This window comes from Colletotrichum fioriniae (genome assembly GCF_027942845.1).
Source record: "Colletotrichum fioriniae strain IMI 355084 chromosome Unknown scaffold_4, whole genome shotgun sequence".
NCBI classification, from domain to species: Eukaryota; Fungi; Ascomycota; class Sordariomycetes; order Glomerellales; family Glomerellaceae; genus Colletotrichum; species Colletotrichum fioriniae.
Window position 1 is genome coordinate 3415899 of NW_027076840.1, and position 20241 is coordinate 3436139.

Sequence of the window (20241 nt, forward strand, 5' to 3'; positions counted from 1 at the left end):
ACTCCTCACCGTGCGAAGAACCTTGGTACTATGCTTTGGTGCCACCTCGTCGTTGACGACACTCAGCCCAGGCACCTTCAAACGGTCAAAAAGGCGCTGACAACGACAGTCCCACATCCAACCCACCACAGTGCCCAGGTTCTGTCGCCATCGTCAGTCAAGGCCGACTTACCATCGCATTGACTTATCGAACCCTCACCATATCGAGGCTCGGACTGTCCCTGGATCTCATCGAAGAAAGGAAAACCTCCTCGTATTCAATACTTGACACACCCCCGTCCGGTTTCTGTTCGACCGCTTCAACCATGACAGACATCATAGCCGACCAGGCACCTCCAGCCCTCGCCGTGCCATCGGAAAAGGAAAAGAAATATGACCGCCAACTCAGGCTTTGGGCTGCGAGTGGGCAAGCTGCTCTGGAGTCTGCCAATATCCTGCTCGTGAATTCCGGCACGGGCACCGTCGGTATTGAGACACTAAAGAATCTCGTACTTCCAGGTATGAAACCGGCAGCTTATATGCTGACTCTGAATCAGCATTGCTGTTGATATCCTCGTTATCAAAAACTAATGTCCTTAGGGATTGGAAATTTCACGATTGCAGATGACGCTGTCGTGAACGAGGCTGATCTTGGTGTCAACTTCTTCCTGGACGAGTCCCATCTCGGCAAGTCCAGGGCCCAGAGCTGTACTGAGCTACTGCTAGAGCTCAATCCTGAGGTTCAGGGTGATTGGTATCCTAAGAAATCGGTGAGGCAGTTGAATCATGATTCTGTGTCATAAGACTAACATAGTGGCAGGAAAACACGGGTCTCCAGCAGCTTTTGAAAACCTCAGCCCCCTTCACCATCATCTTGTACACACTTCCCATGAAACCGGAAGACCTTACCGTACTCGAGTCTTACAGCCGAGAGCACAAGACGCCATTGATTGCGATACACTCTGCGGGTTTCTACTCCTACTTCAGTACTCATCTCCCAGGCATTTACCCCATCGTCGACACCCATCCGGACGTCACAGCCATCACGGACTTGCGGCTCTTGACCCCGTGGGAAGAGTTAGAGGCTTTTGCCGACAGCCTGACGAAAGACATTGACAGTCTCGATAACCATGAGCACGGCCACCTGCCCTTCGTTGTTATTCTCCTACACTACCTAAAGGAATGGAAGTCATCTCACGATACCAAGGCCCCGAGCAACTACAAAGACAAAGTCGAATTACGCAAAATGGTGGCCGCTGCTACGAGAACGGATAGCCCCGAAGGAGGCGAGGAAAACTTTGATGAGGCTGTAGCTGCCGTGTTGAAGACCATTTCGCCACCATCACTCCCTTCTGCCGTCAAGGAGGTCTTTGAGTATAAGCATAATGACGAGGTGAGTGCCCGCCGTATTACCCAAAGAAGCCAACCCACCTAACAACTCTGCAGAATGAAACCACATCTAGCTTCTGGATCATCGCAGGAGCGATCCGTGACTTTTATGAGAAGCACGGCTGTTTACCACTCCCGGGCGGCCTCCCAGACATGAAGGCCCAATCTAGCGTGTACATTGAGCTTCAGAACATCTACAAGGCCAAGGCTCGCAAAGATGCAGCCGAGGTGCTTGAATCGGTCCGTCAGAAAGTCGGTGGCGAGGGCGTCGACGTAGCCGAGGTCGACCTGTTCTGCAAGAATGCGGCCTTTATCAAGCTGGTCGTCCCTACAACTGGCGGGCCCGAACAACTGCGCAGCATAGCAGGTAAGGAACATCTCCACGAGGATTGTCACAGCCGGTGCTCACACATTGCATTTACAGCGCAGGAGTTTGCCAACGACGAGATGGCCAAGGAGGGCGTGGTGCCACTGTCGCTGCTCCCAATTTATCTCGCCCTCCAGTCCACGTCACACACACCCACGGCATCTTCGGATGAGATTTTGGACAAGATCAAGACGCTGCTTCCGGACTGGAGCGACAACGAGCGGCTCGCGCAGGCGGCGCAAGAGGTAGCCAGATCTGGCGGTGGAGAGCTGCACAACGTTTCCGCCGTGACAGGCGGTATGGTGGCTCAGGAGACGATCAAAATCATCACGAACCAATACGTACCCATCGAGAACACATGCATATTCGACGGCATTACAAGCCGGTGCCAAATTCTTCGTCTTTAGGGGGTCGGAAATTCTTTCCAATCCGGCCGCTCGTGGTAACCCCCTAGCTTTCATCAGAACGGCCGTCCATGGACCATGGACCATACAAGAGCAAGGCGTGCGGGGAAGCTGACGATGCTCTGTTCAGCCAGCGTGGTTGGTGTAAAGTTGGGAGTGGCTCCTCCTGGGCGGAGAGATGAGGGGAGGACGATGGTACGCACCGTGACCCTGGAGAATCCCAAGGGGGAACCGTCCGGCATTGAAGTCGCAGATCCCGGAAGAATAGATTGTTTTCCAATCTTGGAGAAAGGTCAAACGGGGTAGCGGTGGTAGTGGTACCCAGAGCTGGGAGACATGAAGATGGTTTCTGGGATGGCAATCTGTTTGGGGGAAGGGTGTGGTTGCAACTCTAGCGCCGCAGCAAACTGATTTGCAGTGCCGGGGTGGGCAAGGACGCCACTTTAACCCTCACTGAACCCTGTCGGACGGGTGTGTGGTTGTCTGGGCGGAGATCACGTCGGACCGCAGTCCCTTACAGCTACCTTACTTGGGATGTGGATGAATGGCAATGCGGCCAGGGGTATGCGGAACCGCTCTGAAGCAGATGGACATGACGGAGGCTGACGATGGCAACCTGGAGGAGTCCACCTGCTATGCCTCATGATATGATTCTTATCGGCTTCACGATCTTCGAAGACCTTATTCACCGCCAATTATTAAGTCTTGACCGTACATATGCAAATGATGAGTGATCTGTCAGTCTTGCCGTAATGTCAGGTCCCAACAATGAAACTCCCGGGTTGTGGGCAAAAGTATCCACGGTGAATAGGCATCGTCTGATCTTTACAGAGAGTACGACCTAGAAAACATTGAAAATGCATGCCAAGAACTCGGACGATTTCGGAGAGATAAGGATTCTTTGCTTCTCAGATCATTCCGGTGGGATATGGGATATAATTCTTCAACGGCCCCCAAACCTTTTGAAATTTCCTTATTAAAAAGAAACTGATAAGTGAGGAATGCCGGGTTGAAGATTCTTCCCTGACTCAAACGACGGCATATAACAGCGGAGCCGCCCGGTTATTGTGGTCTTATTCATACAGAAACAATGTAACGTACTGCGCGACTGAGGGAATAAAACAACGTCAAACAAGTTAACAACAACAAAAAAAAGACTCGGAAGGTCGAGGACAGAAAACCGCAAAGGGTATCAGGAACAATCCGACTTTGAAGCCGGATGTCCAGAATTGGAATATGAACGAGGGCGGCTCCGGACGGGACAGTAATCCGATTAGCGACAGCTTAGAAAGCGAGGTCTTGGTATTGGTACAGGATCTGGGCGTGATGGTCAGCCTATCACCAAGTTTTCGGCTGGTTTTCCGAAAAGACTGCCTCCAAGACCTTGGAAAGGCACGAACTAACGAAATGTCTATCTGACAGTTCTTCACTGTCTAGTACAATCCATAAGCAATGCGCAAGCCACCGGCGGGAATAGGAGGGTGTAGATGGGTGTGTGTGTGTGTGTGCGTCTGACCCGTGTCAGCAGACACCCATCAACTTCACGATCCTCTGCAGGTTCGTCCGGCTTGCCTAGCAGTTTGTACCGGCGGTGGGCGGTGGGCGGTAGGGTCGGATACGTGCGGCGAGCTGCCCGAGCAAGTGTCAAAGTGGGCTGCCGTATGATGCGATGCGTGCCTCCTGGGCTGGGCGATGTATCTCGAGACGGTTTGCAAGCCGCATGCCTCCTTCAAGCAACTGTCATGGCGGTCAAGGAGAGACTCTTCTCAGGATGCGCGTCCAAGATGGGTCAGGGTGCATGGACTGCGCAGGACGTAACCGACAAAAAGTCTTTGGACGGCGGCTATATCGTCTAGCACGAGTGATGGAGCAACAGTACCGACTTCTTCTTCGATGTAGTGCTACCTGTGTTGCTGCGATCCCGTAGTGCGGTTGGAGAGTCCAAGATCGAGCAGTGGAATATTGACTTGGAAAACAAGGGCCGGTGAAAGAAATGACAAGACTCGTCAGAATGTATGACGTTTGCTCCAAAGCAAAATGCCCCAGACTCATTCTTCCTTGCTCATCAAATGGACGAACGGGGCCTGGATTGACCCGGAAGCCCTCTCGAGGCGACGGGTAGAGAAAGGCACAGCCGTGCCTGTGCGGGCTGGCCCGTAAACGGGTTCGTTGCCCGTCAGACAGAGCCGTCACTCGACGACTTTCCCTGTCTCTCGGGCGTAGCCGTCGCGCAGCCGAGCCAGATGCGTCGATGAGATTAAACACGTGTCGATAAAGGTGGCGGTCCGAATTGTTATGCCGGGGAACATAGTAAGCTTGGCAGGACTCTCTCGGAAGCCAGTTTGAATGGCATGTATGAGCCTCGAAAACGCATACTCGAGAGCGTCCATGCGGCATTTCGCAGTCTTCGTGACCATTCCCGAGTGTATCCCGCAGGCGTCCTTACGGATATCAGAGAGGCCCTTGTCAGTGCGATGACTCGCGAATTGATCATACTCTGGGACCGGCCTCGCGGAATAATATGGCTGTGTAAATCACGGTTATACTGCCCCGGTCGACTTCCGGCTCGAAGAGTTGCAAGCTTCAGTCAGTACCGGACACAAGCCGCTACTGGAAGGCCAACCATGCTTCATGCAAACATACGCACCCCCTACCTCCACAACCCGTGACTCAAAGATCCCCGCAGGAGAAGCGCGGCTAGACAGGAGACGACCAGTCTAGACGGTTCGCCGGGTCCGATATTTTCTGCTATTGCACAATCCTGAATCTGGGGAACCGTACCTCCAGGAACCTTGGAGATCATCCTCTGCAGACCATGGACAAGCTACTGCAGGAGTGCCTGGTGGTTTGTGACTGCGAAAACGATGCCGTCTCGTTGATCGACGTGGCCAAAGACCATAATTTGTGGTGGCTTGTGATGCCAAAACATATCTCAGCCTGTAGTGTAACCACTGGCTCAGAGTACCGCGTCGGCACGCTCAAAGGCACATGGCAATTCGTAGAAGGATTTATTCCACAAGCCAGCATATGCCGTGGCCAGGCAGATTAGCGAAAGACAATGTTTCATCTCAAGCTGTCCGGGAGGCCATTGTTCCCTGCAGTGACGCGTGTAGGCGGCATAAGAGGGAGATGTCTGTCTTTTCCTGAAAACCCAACGGTACGCGGGAGCAGGCACCCGCTCCAGGCCAGTGAGGAAGGGCGCCTAAGAGTAAGGCGCTGTCGGCTGACCGGATCGAGCATACCACACCTTAGTCGATGCGATTTAGAGCTCTAGTCACGCTTGGTCGATGAAGGAGGGAGGCAATGTTGTGGGGTATCGAATACCCAATAAGGGCAGATGCATTGATTGCATGGGGCCAACCGTGAAGTAAAGGTTAAGTCTTGACAAGCACATGAGCGGTCATCGCCACAGGACCGGGTCTTCAGTGCGGTGCGTCAGCAGAATATTGAGACACCAAGGCCGAGAGACAGACGTGAAGGTGGCAAGACCAGGAAGTCTCTCAGTGAGCCGTCTGTCGTTCTTTGGGTCCGTAAAGACCTAGATGCATTAGTGTGGCTTTTCGCAGTTGGAGGGGCGTCCCTTACTTTAGGCAAATCTGCTCCTTTAACGGATGACGGGCGGCAGACAATACGCAGGGGACATGGGAACGGTTCGTCGGGAGAGGTGCCAGGCACAACTGCTCAGCAAGGCGTGTCATTGCGTGGAAGGCTGTTCACCTGATGTGCCTCGCCGTTGTTGATTAGTGCAGGCTCTCCAGGTACAGTCGTCCCGTCCAGGTCGCGCACGCGAGACTCTAATACATACCCAGTAATGATGGAGGCCAGCCGGAATAGAGACCAAGGGAGGAAAGGTCGAGACGGTAGAGAAGACAACGTGGTTGGAGGAACCAAACTTGTAATGCAAAGGGGTGTGGGGAGGGTAGGAGTGATTATGGGGCTATATGGGACGGGCGGCAGATTCGAGTACTCCAAAAAGCAGAGGGACGAAGTAAAGAAGAGGAATAAGCGCATGCTGGTGTGACATGGGTTGTGATGGATGTGTGACTGAGCCGCCTCGTCCGTCTGGCGCTCCTCTTAGAGGTATCCGTCGGTAGGGCCGGTCGTTCTGGATCGATGAAGCCAAAGTTGAGACCCACGATGGGCGGCACATGCCGGCGGGAAGTGCTTTGAAACAGCCGAAAGCTTTCGGGATCGAAGCCGGGCAGAAATAAGGTCTCCCGGCTGGAGTGTAATGGAACCAAGTCCACTGAGACTTACTTGAACGCTGCTATGACTTCTAAATAGCTTCACGTCCCTTGCCGCGAGTTTGCTCGCCTTCGGGTCCTCCAGTGCGGCTTCCCATGACGAGATTTAAGATGAAACAACGAGACAGCCTCTCAGAATCCGGCGAGCCGTTCATCATTTCCCTGGTTTTCGTTCGGTTAAGAAAATAATATCCCCCTGATGGGCCGATGGGAGATGGATGGTAAGCAAGCCGGCCGAAGTGAGATGCAATGAGCCGGTCCGCCAGTTAGAGAAGACCGGATCAGGACAGAGGAGAGGTGTAAGACATGAATTGATCAACCATATCGAACTGCTGGCGGGCTGCCGCATGAGGCCGAGAAGGTGTCGTCTCGTCTGTACATGGGAAAAAAGAGTCAGATGTCAAAGAAATTTGTCCCCTCACAAATTGGAGGCCGTCTTCTTTAACAAGGATGCGGGGACAGCTTGGAGAAGCAGGGAAGGGGGAGGGGGAGGGGCTATGGAAAGAAGGTGTATGGATACCCTGGATCGGCGGTGGTACCGCCCTGTTTATTTCGTCCACACCTCCTTTCTTCCCCATACGCCTCCAGGCGAATTAGCCTGGCACCCAGTCTAGTGTATGGGAGGAAGCTCATGGCGACCAGATGTCAAGATGGAGAGAATGGAGAGAATGGAGAGAATGGAGAGAAATAGAGCAGACGATGGAGCCCAAAGACACACGCTAAAAGACTTGGTGTGTGATGCGCGTATGGATCTTGCTCCACATGTTCAGGACGGCTGCGGATATGCGCGAAGACGGAGACGGAAGACCTGAAAGGCTCAAAAAGAAAGGGAAGAGAGGCTCGGGCGAGAGTAAGAGCTTCGGGTTCGGGTAGGGCGGTACGGATAATAGCGCGCTGGTAGGAATCCTAGGCCGTGGTTATTGTCGTCGATGAAATGAGGTGTAAATGCCCGTGGCTGACGCGGGATTACATATTGCCGGTGTGGCTGGTGCTACCTTAGGTAAGCATATAGAACATGCCTCTTTCGATACGAAAGGGGGAACTGCTTTCCTAGGTACCTCGTTCACGTCGACGGTCGCACCCGTCAAGAATTCGAGAAGGAAAAAGAAAGTTGGAGTGAATGGTCCGTGCCTATATGTTCCTTACTTAAGCACTCGTGGCACTGCTAAGGTAATGGAAGGCATCGTGGGCACCCGAAAGAAAAGCAATAACTTTAGCTTCACCCGCCAGGGGTTCGGCCCCGCCCGATTGAGATTCCCCACCAGTCAGTGGCTGACGGCTGTCACTGGGCACTTCAACCTAAACACTACTTCACCCGCTTGCCGTCCGACGTGGAAGCCATTGCCACTTGCAATAAGCACCTGACCGTGGATCAAGGTACCAGGAACTATGTCTGAGAACGAATGAGGATCCCAGTAACCGTTCAGATGCCAGATGTGATGTGATGCGATGCGATGCGATGCGATGTTGCCTACATGGTGGAGGTTTTTTTATTGCACGCCTTGGTCTGGCAGTACTTTGGTCTTTGAGTGCTCCGTAGGCAGGTACTGAGTAGCAATGTCTAAGGCCCAGAAGGAAAGAGGTACCGAGGGTAAATTGATCATATCGGGTGGTGGACACGCGCAGTAGGTAATCACGGTTGCGAGCGGTACTTTCCCATCTCCAAGTTGTCCCGTCTTTCGTTCTGTCCTCTGAGTGGTCTGTCCCATCCGTAACCCGGTGCCCTACCCCACTTTGACCCGACGTCCCCCCCGCCCTTCCATCGCCGGTTTCCCCGCCCCAGACCACTCACCACTCACCTTCAAGTGTGCACTACCCCGTCACCCTTACTCACTCACTCGTTTACTCACTCGTTCACTCACTCACTCACATTGCTCGCCCTCCCCCAACCGCCAAACTTTGCCTGTTGATTAATTTAAGAATTTGCCCATCGGTCCGGACAAGAACAACAACAACAACATCACCAACCGTGTCCACCCATCCCTCCTGCGACTTTTTCGCTCTCATTCTCGCAAATCTCCTCACAACGAGGTTTAGAGCCACTTGCGCACTGCAACCTTACCCCAATCCCCATATTTTTTCGTCCGTACATTAGCCCATCGTGCCGTGTCACCTGAGCTGTGTCGTTGGCGTTACTGTAGTGTATCTAGCAAACTTGCATTTTCCCACCCAACCCATCTTTCACCAGCCACAGTAACACAAACCTGTCATCCCTCCTACTCCTCCTCATCCTCCTCCACACTCTCCAGATTTTCTGCCCCAATCACAGATCGCCTCGATATCCAAGGGGGTGTGTTTTTCGCTTCGTCCTCCGCTTCTTCCCATCTTCCCTACCGTTGACTCCTCCAAACCACAGATATAGCATTATACCAACACTGAACTGCATTGCTTTTACACCTTCCCACCATCTGAACTCTCTGTTCTGCGGTGCCTATGTGCTTGTGTCGGCCACCTCGGTAGTGGCCTTGGCCCCGATCATTAAGCCCCTGGAGTCCAAGACACGGCCACGAGGTCTTCCCATCTTGCCGTCTCACTCGAGTCTCTGTGAGGCCAGGTCCACCACTCAGCGCAATGCCTCACTCAGACCAGCGAGTTGCCGTATCTCGTCTTTTGGTCTGATATTGTAGTATCTAGCGTGCCTAGGTATTGTTCCCGCCCCTCCGGGATTTGGACCTGTCACGGTCCCTTTCACTCTCATGATCCGTCCACGCCCCTCCTTCAGGGATTCTGGGAGAAGAAACCCCGGTCAGCGTTCCTGGCACTAGGTGTGAGTCTACGGCTCCACGCTGAACCTCGCAGGTTTGACTTTGACCACCTCTTCGGCTCGTCGCCTCCAAGGCTCCAACGCGCCCATGTTTGTACTCTGAATCCACTTCTCTCGGTTCCCCTCGTCCTAGCTCATTCTGCCCTCTGCCTCCCTCTCTCTCACAAGAAACAGCCCGCCAGCCGCCTCTTTCACATACCGTGAACATATCCGTATGCAATCGACATTCTACAGATGTTACCTTGCTGTGGACCAGAGACTCTTTGAATCTGGATCAAGCCCCCCTCCATTGTGAGCCCGCAGTCACTTGCTTGGCCATCTAGCCTGCTTTGGTTCCGGCCGGCCAACCCTAAGCTCAGTTGCCTGTCCATCTTGCTTCACGTAGCCGACACGGCATTGAGGTTCCATCGCCTCTTTTCCCTCTCATTCAGTGCACCTTCGAGACCCATGCTGCTTTTCCCCACACCCAATGTTGCCGCGCCGGGTCTCTCGAATGGTTGCCGTGCTCAGGAGGGTACTTCATTTTGACTCTGCTCAACAACTCCTCCTTCCAGTTTGTATATAATGTCTACGTCTGCGCCAACCTTGTTGACGAACTGATCTGTGCGTCCGGATTTCCCGCAAAGACAAAGATAGATCTTTTGATCATCTCATCGCCTCTTCACAGAATTACCCGAGGCTTTTGCAATTCATCTCAGCTCCTCATCGGCCAGAGCAACTCCATCTTTTCGGCAACCACGAATATGGCTCCGTCCATCTCAGTACCCGCTCAGGGTGGAATGTTTCACACCTGTGAGTCTCCTTGAGCTGTGATTGTCTCCTCCAACTCACACTACTCAGTCCAGGGCGTGACGCCACGGAAGCAGACGTCAGAGTCGCAGGAAAGCGGCAAATCGACAAGCTCGTCAGGTTCCAAGAGAATCACTACGCCACATGCTTGCGCCGAGTGCAAGAGGCGAAAAATGTATGTTCCGCTCGGTCTCTCTTAACCCGATGCCATCTAATCTTGACAGCCGCTGTGATGGCCAACAACCATGCGGCCAATGTCTCTCAAGCCGAGCTCCCAAGCGCTGCTTCTATGACAAGCACAGACAGCGCGTCATCCCTTCTCGCAAGACGCTCGAGGCACTCTCGCAGTCTCTCGAGGAATGCCGCTCTGTTCTCAAGCGCCTCTTCCCTCATCAGGACGTACAATCGCTGCTTCCATTATCGCGCCACGACCTCCTCGGCCTTCTCGAACACCCGGTTCTGGACACGCCAACTGCGCTCCCTTCACCGCCTCTCAACACCTCCCCCCTCTCACAGGAACTGGACTCCCCGGTTTGCTCCGGCTCCGAGCGGGGCTTCTCAAGCCTCGAGCTCATGCCTGGCCGGGACACCGAGTGGGACGAAGAACGCCGCGTGCGCGATCCCATCCCCATTGAGGCCGACGATGTGAACGCCCTCTCGCTGTCCGTGGACCGGCAATCATCATATCTTGGCGCCTCTTCGATCAAAGCAGCGCTCATGTGCCTCATGAAGGTTCAGCCAGCACTCCGCAACGCGCTCACCACGCCGCTCCAAAGCGCCGAGGTCACACACAGCTTCCCCTCCATGCGACAAAGAAGCGCTGTGCCCAAGGATACCCAGCGCATCCCGTGGTCATGGAAGGGTCAGACGCTCATTGACGCTTACTTCAAGCGCATTCACGTCTTCGTTCCCATGCTGGACGAGGCCGCTTTCCGAGCCGACTATCTGGAAGGCCAGCGTTTCGATGCCCCCTGGCTAGCATTGCTGAACATGGTTTTTGCCATGGGCAGCATCGTCGCCATGAAGTCGGACGATTACAACCACATCAACTACTATAACAGGGCCATGGAGCATCTGCCCATGGACGCCTTTGGCAGTAGCCATATCGAGATGGTGCAGGCCCTCGCGCTGATTGGAGGGTACTATCTGCACTACATCAATAGACCCAACATGGCCAACGCCGTCCTCGGCGCGGCCATTAGAATGGCGAGCGCCCTCGGTCTTCACAGAGAGAGCCTGGCGCAAGGGTCGAGCGACATTGCCGCCGCCGAGACCCGACGCCGTACGTGGTGGAGTCTCTTCTGCCTCGACACATGGGCAACAACAACCATGGGACGACCCTCATTCGGCCGATGGGGCCCTGCCATTAACATCCGGCCGCCAGAGTTTGGAATCAACCAGGGCCGGGACTCTGCGCAGCACGCCGGCATCTTGCCCCTCATCGAGAACATCAAGTTCTGCAAGATTGCCACGCAGATCCAGGACCTGTTGGCCATTTCGCCCCTCCTCCGCGCAGATGACCGCTGCAACCTCGACGGGCAGCTGGTCAACTGGTACAGCAGTCTACCGTGGCTCCTGAGGACGACGGACCCCTGCGCGGAGCCGTTGTACATTGCCCGTTGCATCATGAAGTGGCGATACCAGAACCTGCGGATGCTCCTACACCGACCCGTACTCCTGAGCCTGGCTAGCAACGGCTCGCTGTCTCACGTGGCCGAGCAGGACGTCGCGGCCATTGAGACGTGCCGCGAGCTCGCGAAGCAGACCATTGAGGACATTGCCCGGGAATGGACTCGCAACCAAATGTCTGGATGGAACGCTGTGTGGTTCCTCTACCAGGCGGCCATGATCCCGCTGGTCAGCACGTTCTGGGAATGGAATAGTCCGCGCGTGGCCGACTGGCACCAGCAGATCGAGACGATCCTCGACTTGCTGGAGGCCATGGAGGACTGGTCATTGGCGGCGAAGCGTAGCCGAGAGGTCGTGTGGCGAATGTACGAAGCCTCTCGACAGCCGTCGATGCGGTCAGAGAGCCCTCTGCAAGGGTTGACGGGGGAGCAAGGGATGCTGATGGCGGAGGCGGAGCTGCACATGTCACCCATCGGCCTGGAGCCGGAAGGGATGGGCATGATGGGCATGCTCGATCAGCACGGACTATGGGATATGGACGGCATGTATTGGGGCCAGGGTCCTGACCAGGCCGTTGACTTTTCCCCGTACAACGTCAACGAGCATATGATGCACATGGACTATGGTATGATGGGCAGCCAGGTAGCAGGCATGGAGGGCGGCTTCTTTGTCCACTGATGTGTCACGTTGGGGATTTTGTTCTGGCTTTGTTTTTCTGGCACATATCTTCTCTCTTTTCTGGTACATACTTGGATCCTGTTGCTGGGATTAGGACACTTGGCAGAGGGCATTATAGCCGAAGCCAGAGATGCTGTACATAAGCTCGCATGTCCTAAGGGGTGAGCCAAACCGTGCTCGGAGTTTCTTGGAACGTACGCCAGTCACGCTGACGGGGCAAAAAAGGAAGGAAAGGGGAGGGTGGCGGGCGCGCCTGAAGGCATGGAAAACGGGACATGATGGCGGCGAAGATTATTGGAAACGCCCCGAAATGACGCTGACGATTTTACGTATGACCTGCAATCAAATGAGACCCCAGAAAGAAAGAAGACAAATTGTGACGAGAGACAGCCTGAAGCTCAATCTAACCCCGGGCTCGCCCGCCCGCCTGCCGTTGGCAACGATGACATTGGCCACGTGTGTTTTTGCCATGCAAGGAGCTACTCTGGACTGCCGGCAAGGCGAAATTGGGTATCGTCGGTCGGTCCTACGATCCTAATGAGTCCCTGCTTGGCCGCATAACTTTACGTCTTGCTGCGGCCATGGCAGGCACATGACTTTAAAGAGGCCTTGGATGCGAGTGGTGTGCAGGGTCTTATGTACCGCGAAGTCATGGAACGCTATTTCACCTCTCCGTCCTTGAGAAGCGGGAGGTTGTTCCATATGACGGTATGCTCAAAAGTATCAGCGAATTGTAAGTCTGCAGACGAACAGCAGGAGCTTCACCTACCCCCTGAACAACACATAGCGCAAGTGTACCTTACCTCGGGTTGCACAAATATTACAAGGCACATCGGGGGGGAGGGGGGCCTTTTGTTATTCACTTCAAGCATAACGTCGCGATCGGGAGAGCGGACGATCATGCCATGGCGTCGGCCGGGACGAGGCTCGCTGGGAGGTGAGTGGTCGGATCGGGGCAGGATGGTTCGTCAAAGGTGACCGTTTCTCTTAGCGTCATGCTCCCCATTCCCCAAAGAGAAGCTTGGGTTCAGGTAGAGGTTAGAGCTGGAGAGATTGAGGTTGAGCGAGGTTTCCATGGTCCGAGGTAAGGTAAACCAGGCTAGGATGAACGCGCAGAAATCCGAGAGGACCCGAGTTGCGATTGGGCGGGTAAATGTGTTGGTGGAGGTGTCAAGGATGGGCTCTCTGGGATGTCGGCCCGCAGAGAGCAGTGCTACCCCTGTTCTGTACTCCCCCCTCATAGACGCCACGCACCCCACACATCTAGAATCATCCCATGATCCTTGTTCTAGTCCTGGTTCTTCTGACTTCTCTGCCGCCCCTTCCCCCTACCCTCTGGCGCCTCACATGTCTCTCTCTTTCTTTTAGTGTATTCCTCGCCGTACCTTGCCTGCTACGCCACACAACGATTCTACGGTATTTTGGCAGTTCAGACGATCGGCAGAGACCCTGACCGCCACGGTGCTCATCGTCTGTCCAGGGGAAACGAGACAGTATTGGGTATTTAGCGAGATGCCACGCTACTGGGAGGGCATTTCCAACGTGAAGAACGTGAAGAGCCTTATAGTGCGCGAGGAGCATTGCCCCTATTCTTTTTTTGAGGACTAGCCATGTCTCACTATTAGGCACGGGTAGAGACGTGAATACGTGCATCTACACGATGCTTGAAGCAAATGTCTTGTTTGCTAGAGAATGCCAGGAACAACTCACTGGGAAGGGGGCCGTCGAGCTCAATGATGCTCAGACGCGATAGTCGCTGTACGGCCTTTTTCTTTTTTTTGCTCAAATGAGTCTCGTTATAGGTTGAAGTACTTAACAAGGGGCTTCTGCGGGTGCGTGGCGTCGAGAAAGATGCCCGACGCCCGTCATAACAGATGCCGAACCCAGTCATTCTTTAACACTACTCCACAGCAATTCATCAAGAAATACTCCGTATCTTGAGGTCGTACACAATGACACTTGACATTGCACTCTGAGTCTAGTTGCCGCGACTCTCGTTTCTGTAGCGTTTGTGTGCTATTACTTGAAGACTATACACAAGGGTTGCGGTGGTACATGGTAGGCCAGGATGTTGCCTTCTTCTGGATTCTAGACTCCCAGTGACTAGTGTTCTTTGCCAATTGAGCCGAGAGACTTATGCTAAGGCGCTAGGACACGATGTGACTCGGCCATCCCACCACGAATAAGGCTTTGCCCATCTCTTGACACCGGGCCTATTTTCCCGATGGCACCGGCGTGCCAATAGCCTCGGTCGATGGGATGCGACGAGGCATACGAGTCATGCCTCCAGCAGGCGATGCGACCACCGGGTCAAGCTGTGGTTGGAATTTGCGAAAAAAATACCGAGGCTCAATCTTGTTCCCTCGGACCCCTCGAAGTATTGTTGAAACTTTTTGGGGGCCGCTGAGCTGCCGGTAGTTAGACGAAGTAGAAAGCGAAGCAGGACACTGCTTCATGCATGTCTCATCATCGACACGGCCACAGCGGCGAAAAGTGCCGGCCCCGCTGAGCCGGTTAACTGTGGGTCACCCAAACCCGGCCGATAGACCGCGACGAGACGAACCGCACTGCGGGGATTGGGGGCCGTTGGGATGCGCCCCACTCCGGTGCAGTCGGGCTGGGTCTCCCACCGGCTCCGGCAGCCGACTTTCTTGAAGCTTTCATCAGCTTCGAAAACCAGAGCATCGGCCTCCCATTCGCAGCGATATTTGCTAAGAACCAAGACATAGGCGCCGTTGTTTCCATCTCGTTGAGAGCATAAGGTAGTGAGGTAAAGTGAGTTCAAGCGACGTTGAGCTAGGCATCTCATTTTAATGTGTCACCAAGTCCCCCCATCTATTGGGAGGATCACGCCCATGAAGCATCTTCTGATCTTTCCTCGATGGAGGATGAGGCAGGAGCATCTTGACAAGGCCATGCTTTAGGGTAGGCACTCGGTACGTGCCTGCACAAAATGAAGATGGGTACCTTGACTGAGGCAGCTGCTTACCAGCCCAAAGTGGTAGGAACCTTCTCACCTCAAGGTACTTATTATGAGGGTGGATCTCACCTATTAAGGTAGGTAGTTTGCGCACGCGGAGAAACATAGATCAGCGCAGTGTCCTGAGTAGCTTGGGTGAGGAAAGTACACCAAGAAGGCTACGTCCGGCCTCCATGGGATTCTTTACCCGCAACAATGGCCCCCGTTCTTCTCTCGAACGCCCTTGAACTACAGATGCCTTTCACCTATGGGGAGTTCCTTATCGAGAAAGATTCGAGATTCAATTGATCATGAGCCTCTAGTACCAGCCTTTTGCGAGCGAATTGCGAACGTACACACTTTTGTTGGTAAGCATCGCCTTCGAAATAACTACTCGATACATCACGGCGTCCAAAACCAGACCAGCATCGAGCTCCATGAACATCGCATGTCCTCCAAGTTGCCTTGAAGTCAACGGCTAGCATCATCGCTCGCCATGGAGCATACTCTCAAATGCAACGTTCTCAAGTGTCGAAAAGAGCTCAGTGACCAGGCCTTGGTTACCACGTGCAGGTGAGTAAGATGTCCTCAGCAGAATCAAGAGGCCGTGAGCTAAACAAACCCGTGTAGCCACATATTCTGTGTAGAATGCTCTAAGCGCCATGGCTTGACAGGCCAAGCTCGGGATCGCCGCAAGTCGTGCCCGGCTTGCGAATGCCAGCTCAACAATCCAGACGATGCCGTGGTGACCAACTTGAACCTGACCGAAGACTACAAAACCAGCGTTCTCAGCGGGCTAAGCCCCAACATAATCATGGAATGTGCAGGTAGGGCCTTGAGCTTTTGGGCCTACCAGACAACCCAAGAAGTGTGAGCTGACCCCTTGCCAAATATCCTTCAGCAATGGCCACTTACCTAGCGCAGTATATACCAGCGCTATCTCGAGAAGACACTGACGGAGAAGCTCAAAACCCTGAACGTCAAGTTCGAAAAGACGGTGGGTGATGCGAATGCCGACATTTCAGGTCTCCAGGAAAAGATGCGAGGTACGAAAAAACGGCGTAGCCGCTCTCCAAGGTCACAGACAAGTTTGCTAATATTGAGTAGCTCTTTCAGATGACTACGACGACATGCGACGGAAACACGAGGAACTTGGGCGTTCCTATCAAGACAAGTGTCGCAAGCTCACACAAGTCCAGGAGCTCTACGACAAGGTCAAGCGAAAAGCTGAGTTGGGACAGATGGAGGCTGCCGCCTCGGATGCGGTTGACTCCAACCTCCAATATGGCACACAGTTACCGGCCTTCGAGTTTCCTGAATCTGCAGCGAGGCAAAATATTTACGAACAGCAGTCGCAGTCTGCGTACAATGATGCGCATTCCTACGTCGGGCCGGAAAGGGGACATCGACGACCCCTTACTGGCGGAGGAGGTTCTGCGCCCTTGCGGGACGACAGAGCTTGGTCAAAACCGGGACCTGCGCAAGGTACGCCGGATACTGTTAACATGCGACGAAACTGCACACTGACCAAATGTGCAGGCGGCTTCGTGAGCACCCCACGAGGTACGCCCCGAGGACATGGCAGTGACAGCCATGAGAGGTTCGGGCTATCGACTGCATCCGGGCTGGGTACGGGTACGGGAACACCAATGCCTCGCGGTCCTTCGGGAAATCTCCCACTTGCAAGACACCCGCCTATTTCGCGTGGACGGGGCCTTGGAGTTGGTCTCTCTTCCGGAATCCGGACTGGTCATACTAGTCACGGTAGTTATGGCTCTACAGGACGCAACGACACCGAGCCATATCCCTATGGTATTTCTTCCGGCCTTGGCCTCTAGAGCATCGCCACTAACGATTTGGGACAGTAGTCAAACGTCCAGGCCTTGCTCCCGCAGCATTCGGCCATTTGGTGGACCCGTGACCTAGGTCATGACCGTCCTCTTCGAGAACAGACGCCTTTGTTCACGCGGCGCGTGTTTTGAGAGGACAATGGATGGAGAAGTCGCAGAAAGAATATAGACGAAGGATGGCCCGCGTATTTTTCTTTGACCTAAACTCTTGTTCAAGAGTTTGAAACAAGGGCGGGACCTTGTTCGAGGATGGGCCACGAGTTGTGGCAGAAGAAACAACAGCCTTTGGGTACGAAGATGTGACTTATATCAGGAGCCGTAATGTTACCGGTCTTGCATTTAGCAGTCCCTTGGTAGTTGATATACGCGCATCAGCCTTGTCTTTAGTCGATTTGAGTTTGGTAAGCCTGCCAACGAGAACTTGATACGCTGTTATGCCACGATTCGGCCGAACAAGGTCTATCAAGAGATCCAGCTCAACATCGTTGTTGTCGCGTGTGGGTGAAGAGCGTTACATCAAAACTGGCCAAGAGAGTCCCAAGACTATGCCGAAGAAACGGAAGAGGCTGCGAAAGTTCAACAGGCCTCGCGCCCAGAGCGGCAGAAACAGCCAAATGTTAGGCGGCGAATGGCTGCATGCAGCAGCGCAACGATCGGTGCAGTGGTGGCGACAGTGCAAAGGGAGGAGACACAGCCTGGAAGCACGAAGACAGAAGAAGCCTCGACTAGTAGTTTCGTCACCGGTGCACATCAACAGCAGTCAAACAGCCTTGGTTTATAGCGTGTTGCCTGTTCTCCCGGAGCTGGGATCCGGGCCACAGGATACGCGCAAGCTGGGATTGCAATGGGAGGCGTTGGGGAGTCATCCCATCTGGAGGACAGGTGAAAGGCAGGACGAGCGTTGACAGTGTGTGAGGGGGAAGGGAAGCGAAGGATGATGCGCGGCGGGAGGGCAGATGCCATTTGCTGCAGCCCCGGACGATGGCGTATGACGTTGGTGCTCAACATTGGCGCTCGGTGGTTTCAGATATCAAAGCGGGCGGGAACGAGGACAAATCCAAGGACAGTTGGTGATGCTGGGAGAGCAGACGGGATGATGAGACGAAAGAAGGCTATAAGATGGGAGGTTAAGCACAGCGTGATATCATTGGGAGCGGGGGTGGGTCGATGCGCTGCACCTTGCAAGCAGAAGTGATACGGTATTTGACTTGGACTTGGAGGAGAGCCTCATGCAACCCAAAGTAGAAGAATAGTCTGTCCAAAATATTGTGCTTGGTACGGAGCCATACTGTTCTAGGGGACGGACACTCGGGGGCTCATGGATCAATCCTTTGGGAAATCAAGAAGAATAAGAAAGAAAGCGAATGGCAGGAGGAAGGAAGAAAGTCTCGACTTGACACACGGGCGGCGGTTTAGAGACAAGTTGCCATACATTTACAGCGAGTGTATCCGTACTTCGCAGACAATGTGGATTATTAGATTGTGTACCAATTCTAAGATGGGAAAAGAAAGAGAAGAGAAGAGAATAAGGAATTACCTTGGGCCAAAGTTGCGATAGCAGACCGGGGCAATCCTCGTTGTAACCGTGGGCAGGTTAGTTTATTAGTTGCGTGACGACCTGCATGCATCCCTTGGCACTGTCCTGGTGCACTGTGCCCTGCATCTGCATACCTTGAGGTACCTCCACTTCTTCACAGGACTAGTTAGGTGAGGTAAAGGTAGGTAATGTAGGTACAGTGAGGAGCGAGCGAGACTGGTGGCGGGGGATAAATATATCTCTTGCACTTGGTGGACATGTGATGAGGTAAGCATAGAGTTTGGAACCGTGGGGCGCTGGGAACGACGGTTGCAGAAGGAGGAGCTTTCCAAATTCCGCAAACCAAGGTTTGAAGTGTCCGTACAAGTACCTTAGTGTACGCGGCGAGCACAGTGTGCTCCGCAGTCACGCCGTGGCATTCCCGTCTGGCCAATCTGACACGCCAAGTCAGGGGGTCCAACCAAGTTCTGCAGTCCGACGACAGGGGTGTATGTCTGCTAGGCAGTGGGCCCACCAGCCAGCCCAGTGAGCAATCCGAAGAATTCTCACGGTGCACGGGCCAGAGGGAGGCGACGATGGCGAGTAAGGGACCACGGCACCCCCGACCGGCGATTGCCAATTGCCCTGTGGCCTCACACTGCACCTGCACCTGCATCAGCACAGTGGCGCACCGCGCTGGATTACCTTAGTGCTTGGTGCTGGTGTGGTCCCCCAATTCTTCCGAGGCTTCTTTTCCTTCCATTAGTTGATGCACGCGCCGGCACGGTCCTTGAGTCGAGGGAGGAGGAAGTGAGGGATAAAGTCGAAGGCCCGCGATTTGATGGTCCCCATCAGTAAGAAACCTCTAGTGTATCTGCATACAGCTCTGGGCGATGATCAAGGGAGGACGCGCAAGATAAGGCACCTTGGCAGTTGGCACCGTGGTTACCGCACAAGTAAGGTACCTATTCCGTACATCGAGATGCAGAACCCCCCGAGAGCATTTCCGTCTAACCTTTCACTGACAGTACTTGTAGGTAGGTACTGTGTAGTCCTGGGCGACTGTATCCGGCAGTCGAGGGGAAAAGGCACGTTCCCCCCGAGGACACCAATCATGGCCAACAATCAGACGGTTACGCACTCCCTCGTTTGAAGTCGAGACCGGCGCAGACACACACAGCCAGACAGCTCCCGTCACCTCACCACCTTACCTCAGGACTAAGGTAGTGGTGAAAAGGGTAGCCAGCCACTAATTACTCTGCAGTCTGTATGTACTGTACGCAGCTTGCAGGCACTGAGGCACCTTGGCTACCTTACCTTACTCCTCCGAGATAGGCAAGGTACTTGAGCAAGTGCTCGACACAGTGTGGAGACTTGCTTTAGCCTCCGCCTGCCATTGGTTGTCCATAATTTTTTGTTCGCCGATAAGACATGAGATAACAAAACGACCTAAGGTACCTTCCATTACAGTGCGTGGGTGCGTAAGCTCTGGCTGAATGCAACCCTGTCCCGTCATTCTGCCACCCTGTCACCTCAGTAATCCCATTCCCAGAGGGACCAACTTATACCAAGGCGTGCCAGCCCAGGCCCCAACACGAGCCACACCCCCCTGTCTCCGTCTCCCGTCGTCGTCTCCGTTTGCCTGTGTCTGTTCACCCACTCACCTACCGCCA

At 54.0% G+C, this 20241-nt stretch overlaps 3 protein-coding genes across 3 annotated transcripts; all 3 read left to right on the plus strand.

Moving 5' to 3' along the window:
* Nucleotides 1-305: 305 nt before the first annotated feature.
* N0V96_004748 (uncharacterized protein) lies at nucleotides 306-2142 on the plus strand (the record flags this gene model as incomplete). The annotated part of the gene is made up of 4 exons (XM_065757203.1): nucleotides 306-498; nucleotides 604-749; nucleotides 800-1372; nucleotides 1426-2142. 4 exons carry the CDS (start codon nucleotides 306-308, stop codon nucleotides 2140-2142), a joined length of 1629 nt encoding a protein of 542 aa, XP_065614416.1.
* Nucleotides 2143-9890: 7748 nt separating this feature from the next.
* Nucleotides 9891-12243, plus strand: N0V96_004749 (uncharacterized protein; the record flags this gene model as incomplete). The annotated part of the gene is made up of 3 exons (XM_065757204.1): nucleotides 9891-9939; nucleotides 9988-10111; nucleotides 10161-12243. The coding sequence occupies 3 exons, from the start codon at nucleotides 9891-9893 to the stop codon at nucleotides 12241-12243; spliced, it is 2256 nt and encodes a 751-aa protein (XP_065614417.1).
* A 3455-nt stretch (nucleotides 12244-15698) lies between these two features.
* Nucleotides 15699-17123, plus strand: N0V96_004750 (uncharacterized protein; the record flags this gene model as incomplete). Its single annotated transcript, XM_065757205.1, has 6 exons — nucleotides 15699-15775; nucleotides 15833-16072; nucleotides 16127-16248; nucleotides 16310-16687; nucleotides 16742-16765; nucleotides 17068-17123. The coding sequence occupies 6 exons, from the start codon at nucleotides 15699-15701 to the stop codon at nucleotides 17121-17123; spliced, it is 897 nt and encodes a 298-aa protein (XP_065614418.1).
* Between the last annotated feature and the right edge of the window lie 3118 nt (nucleotides 17124-20241).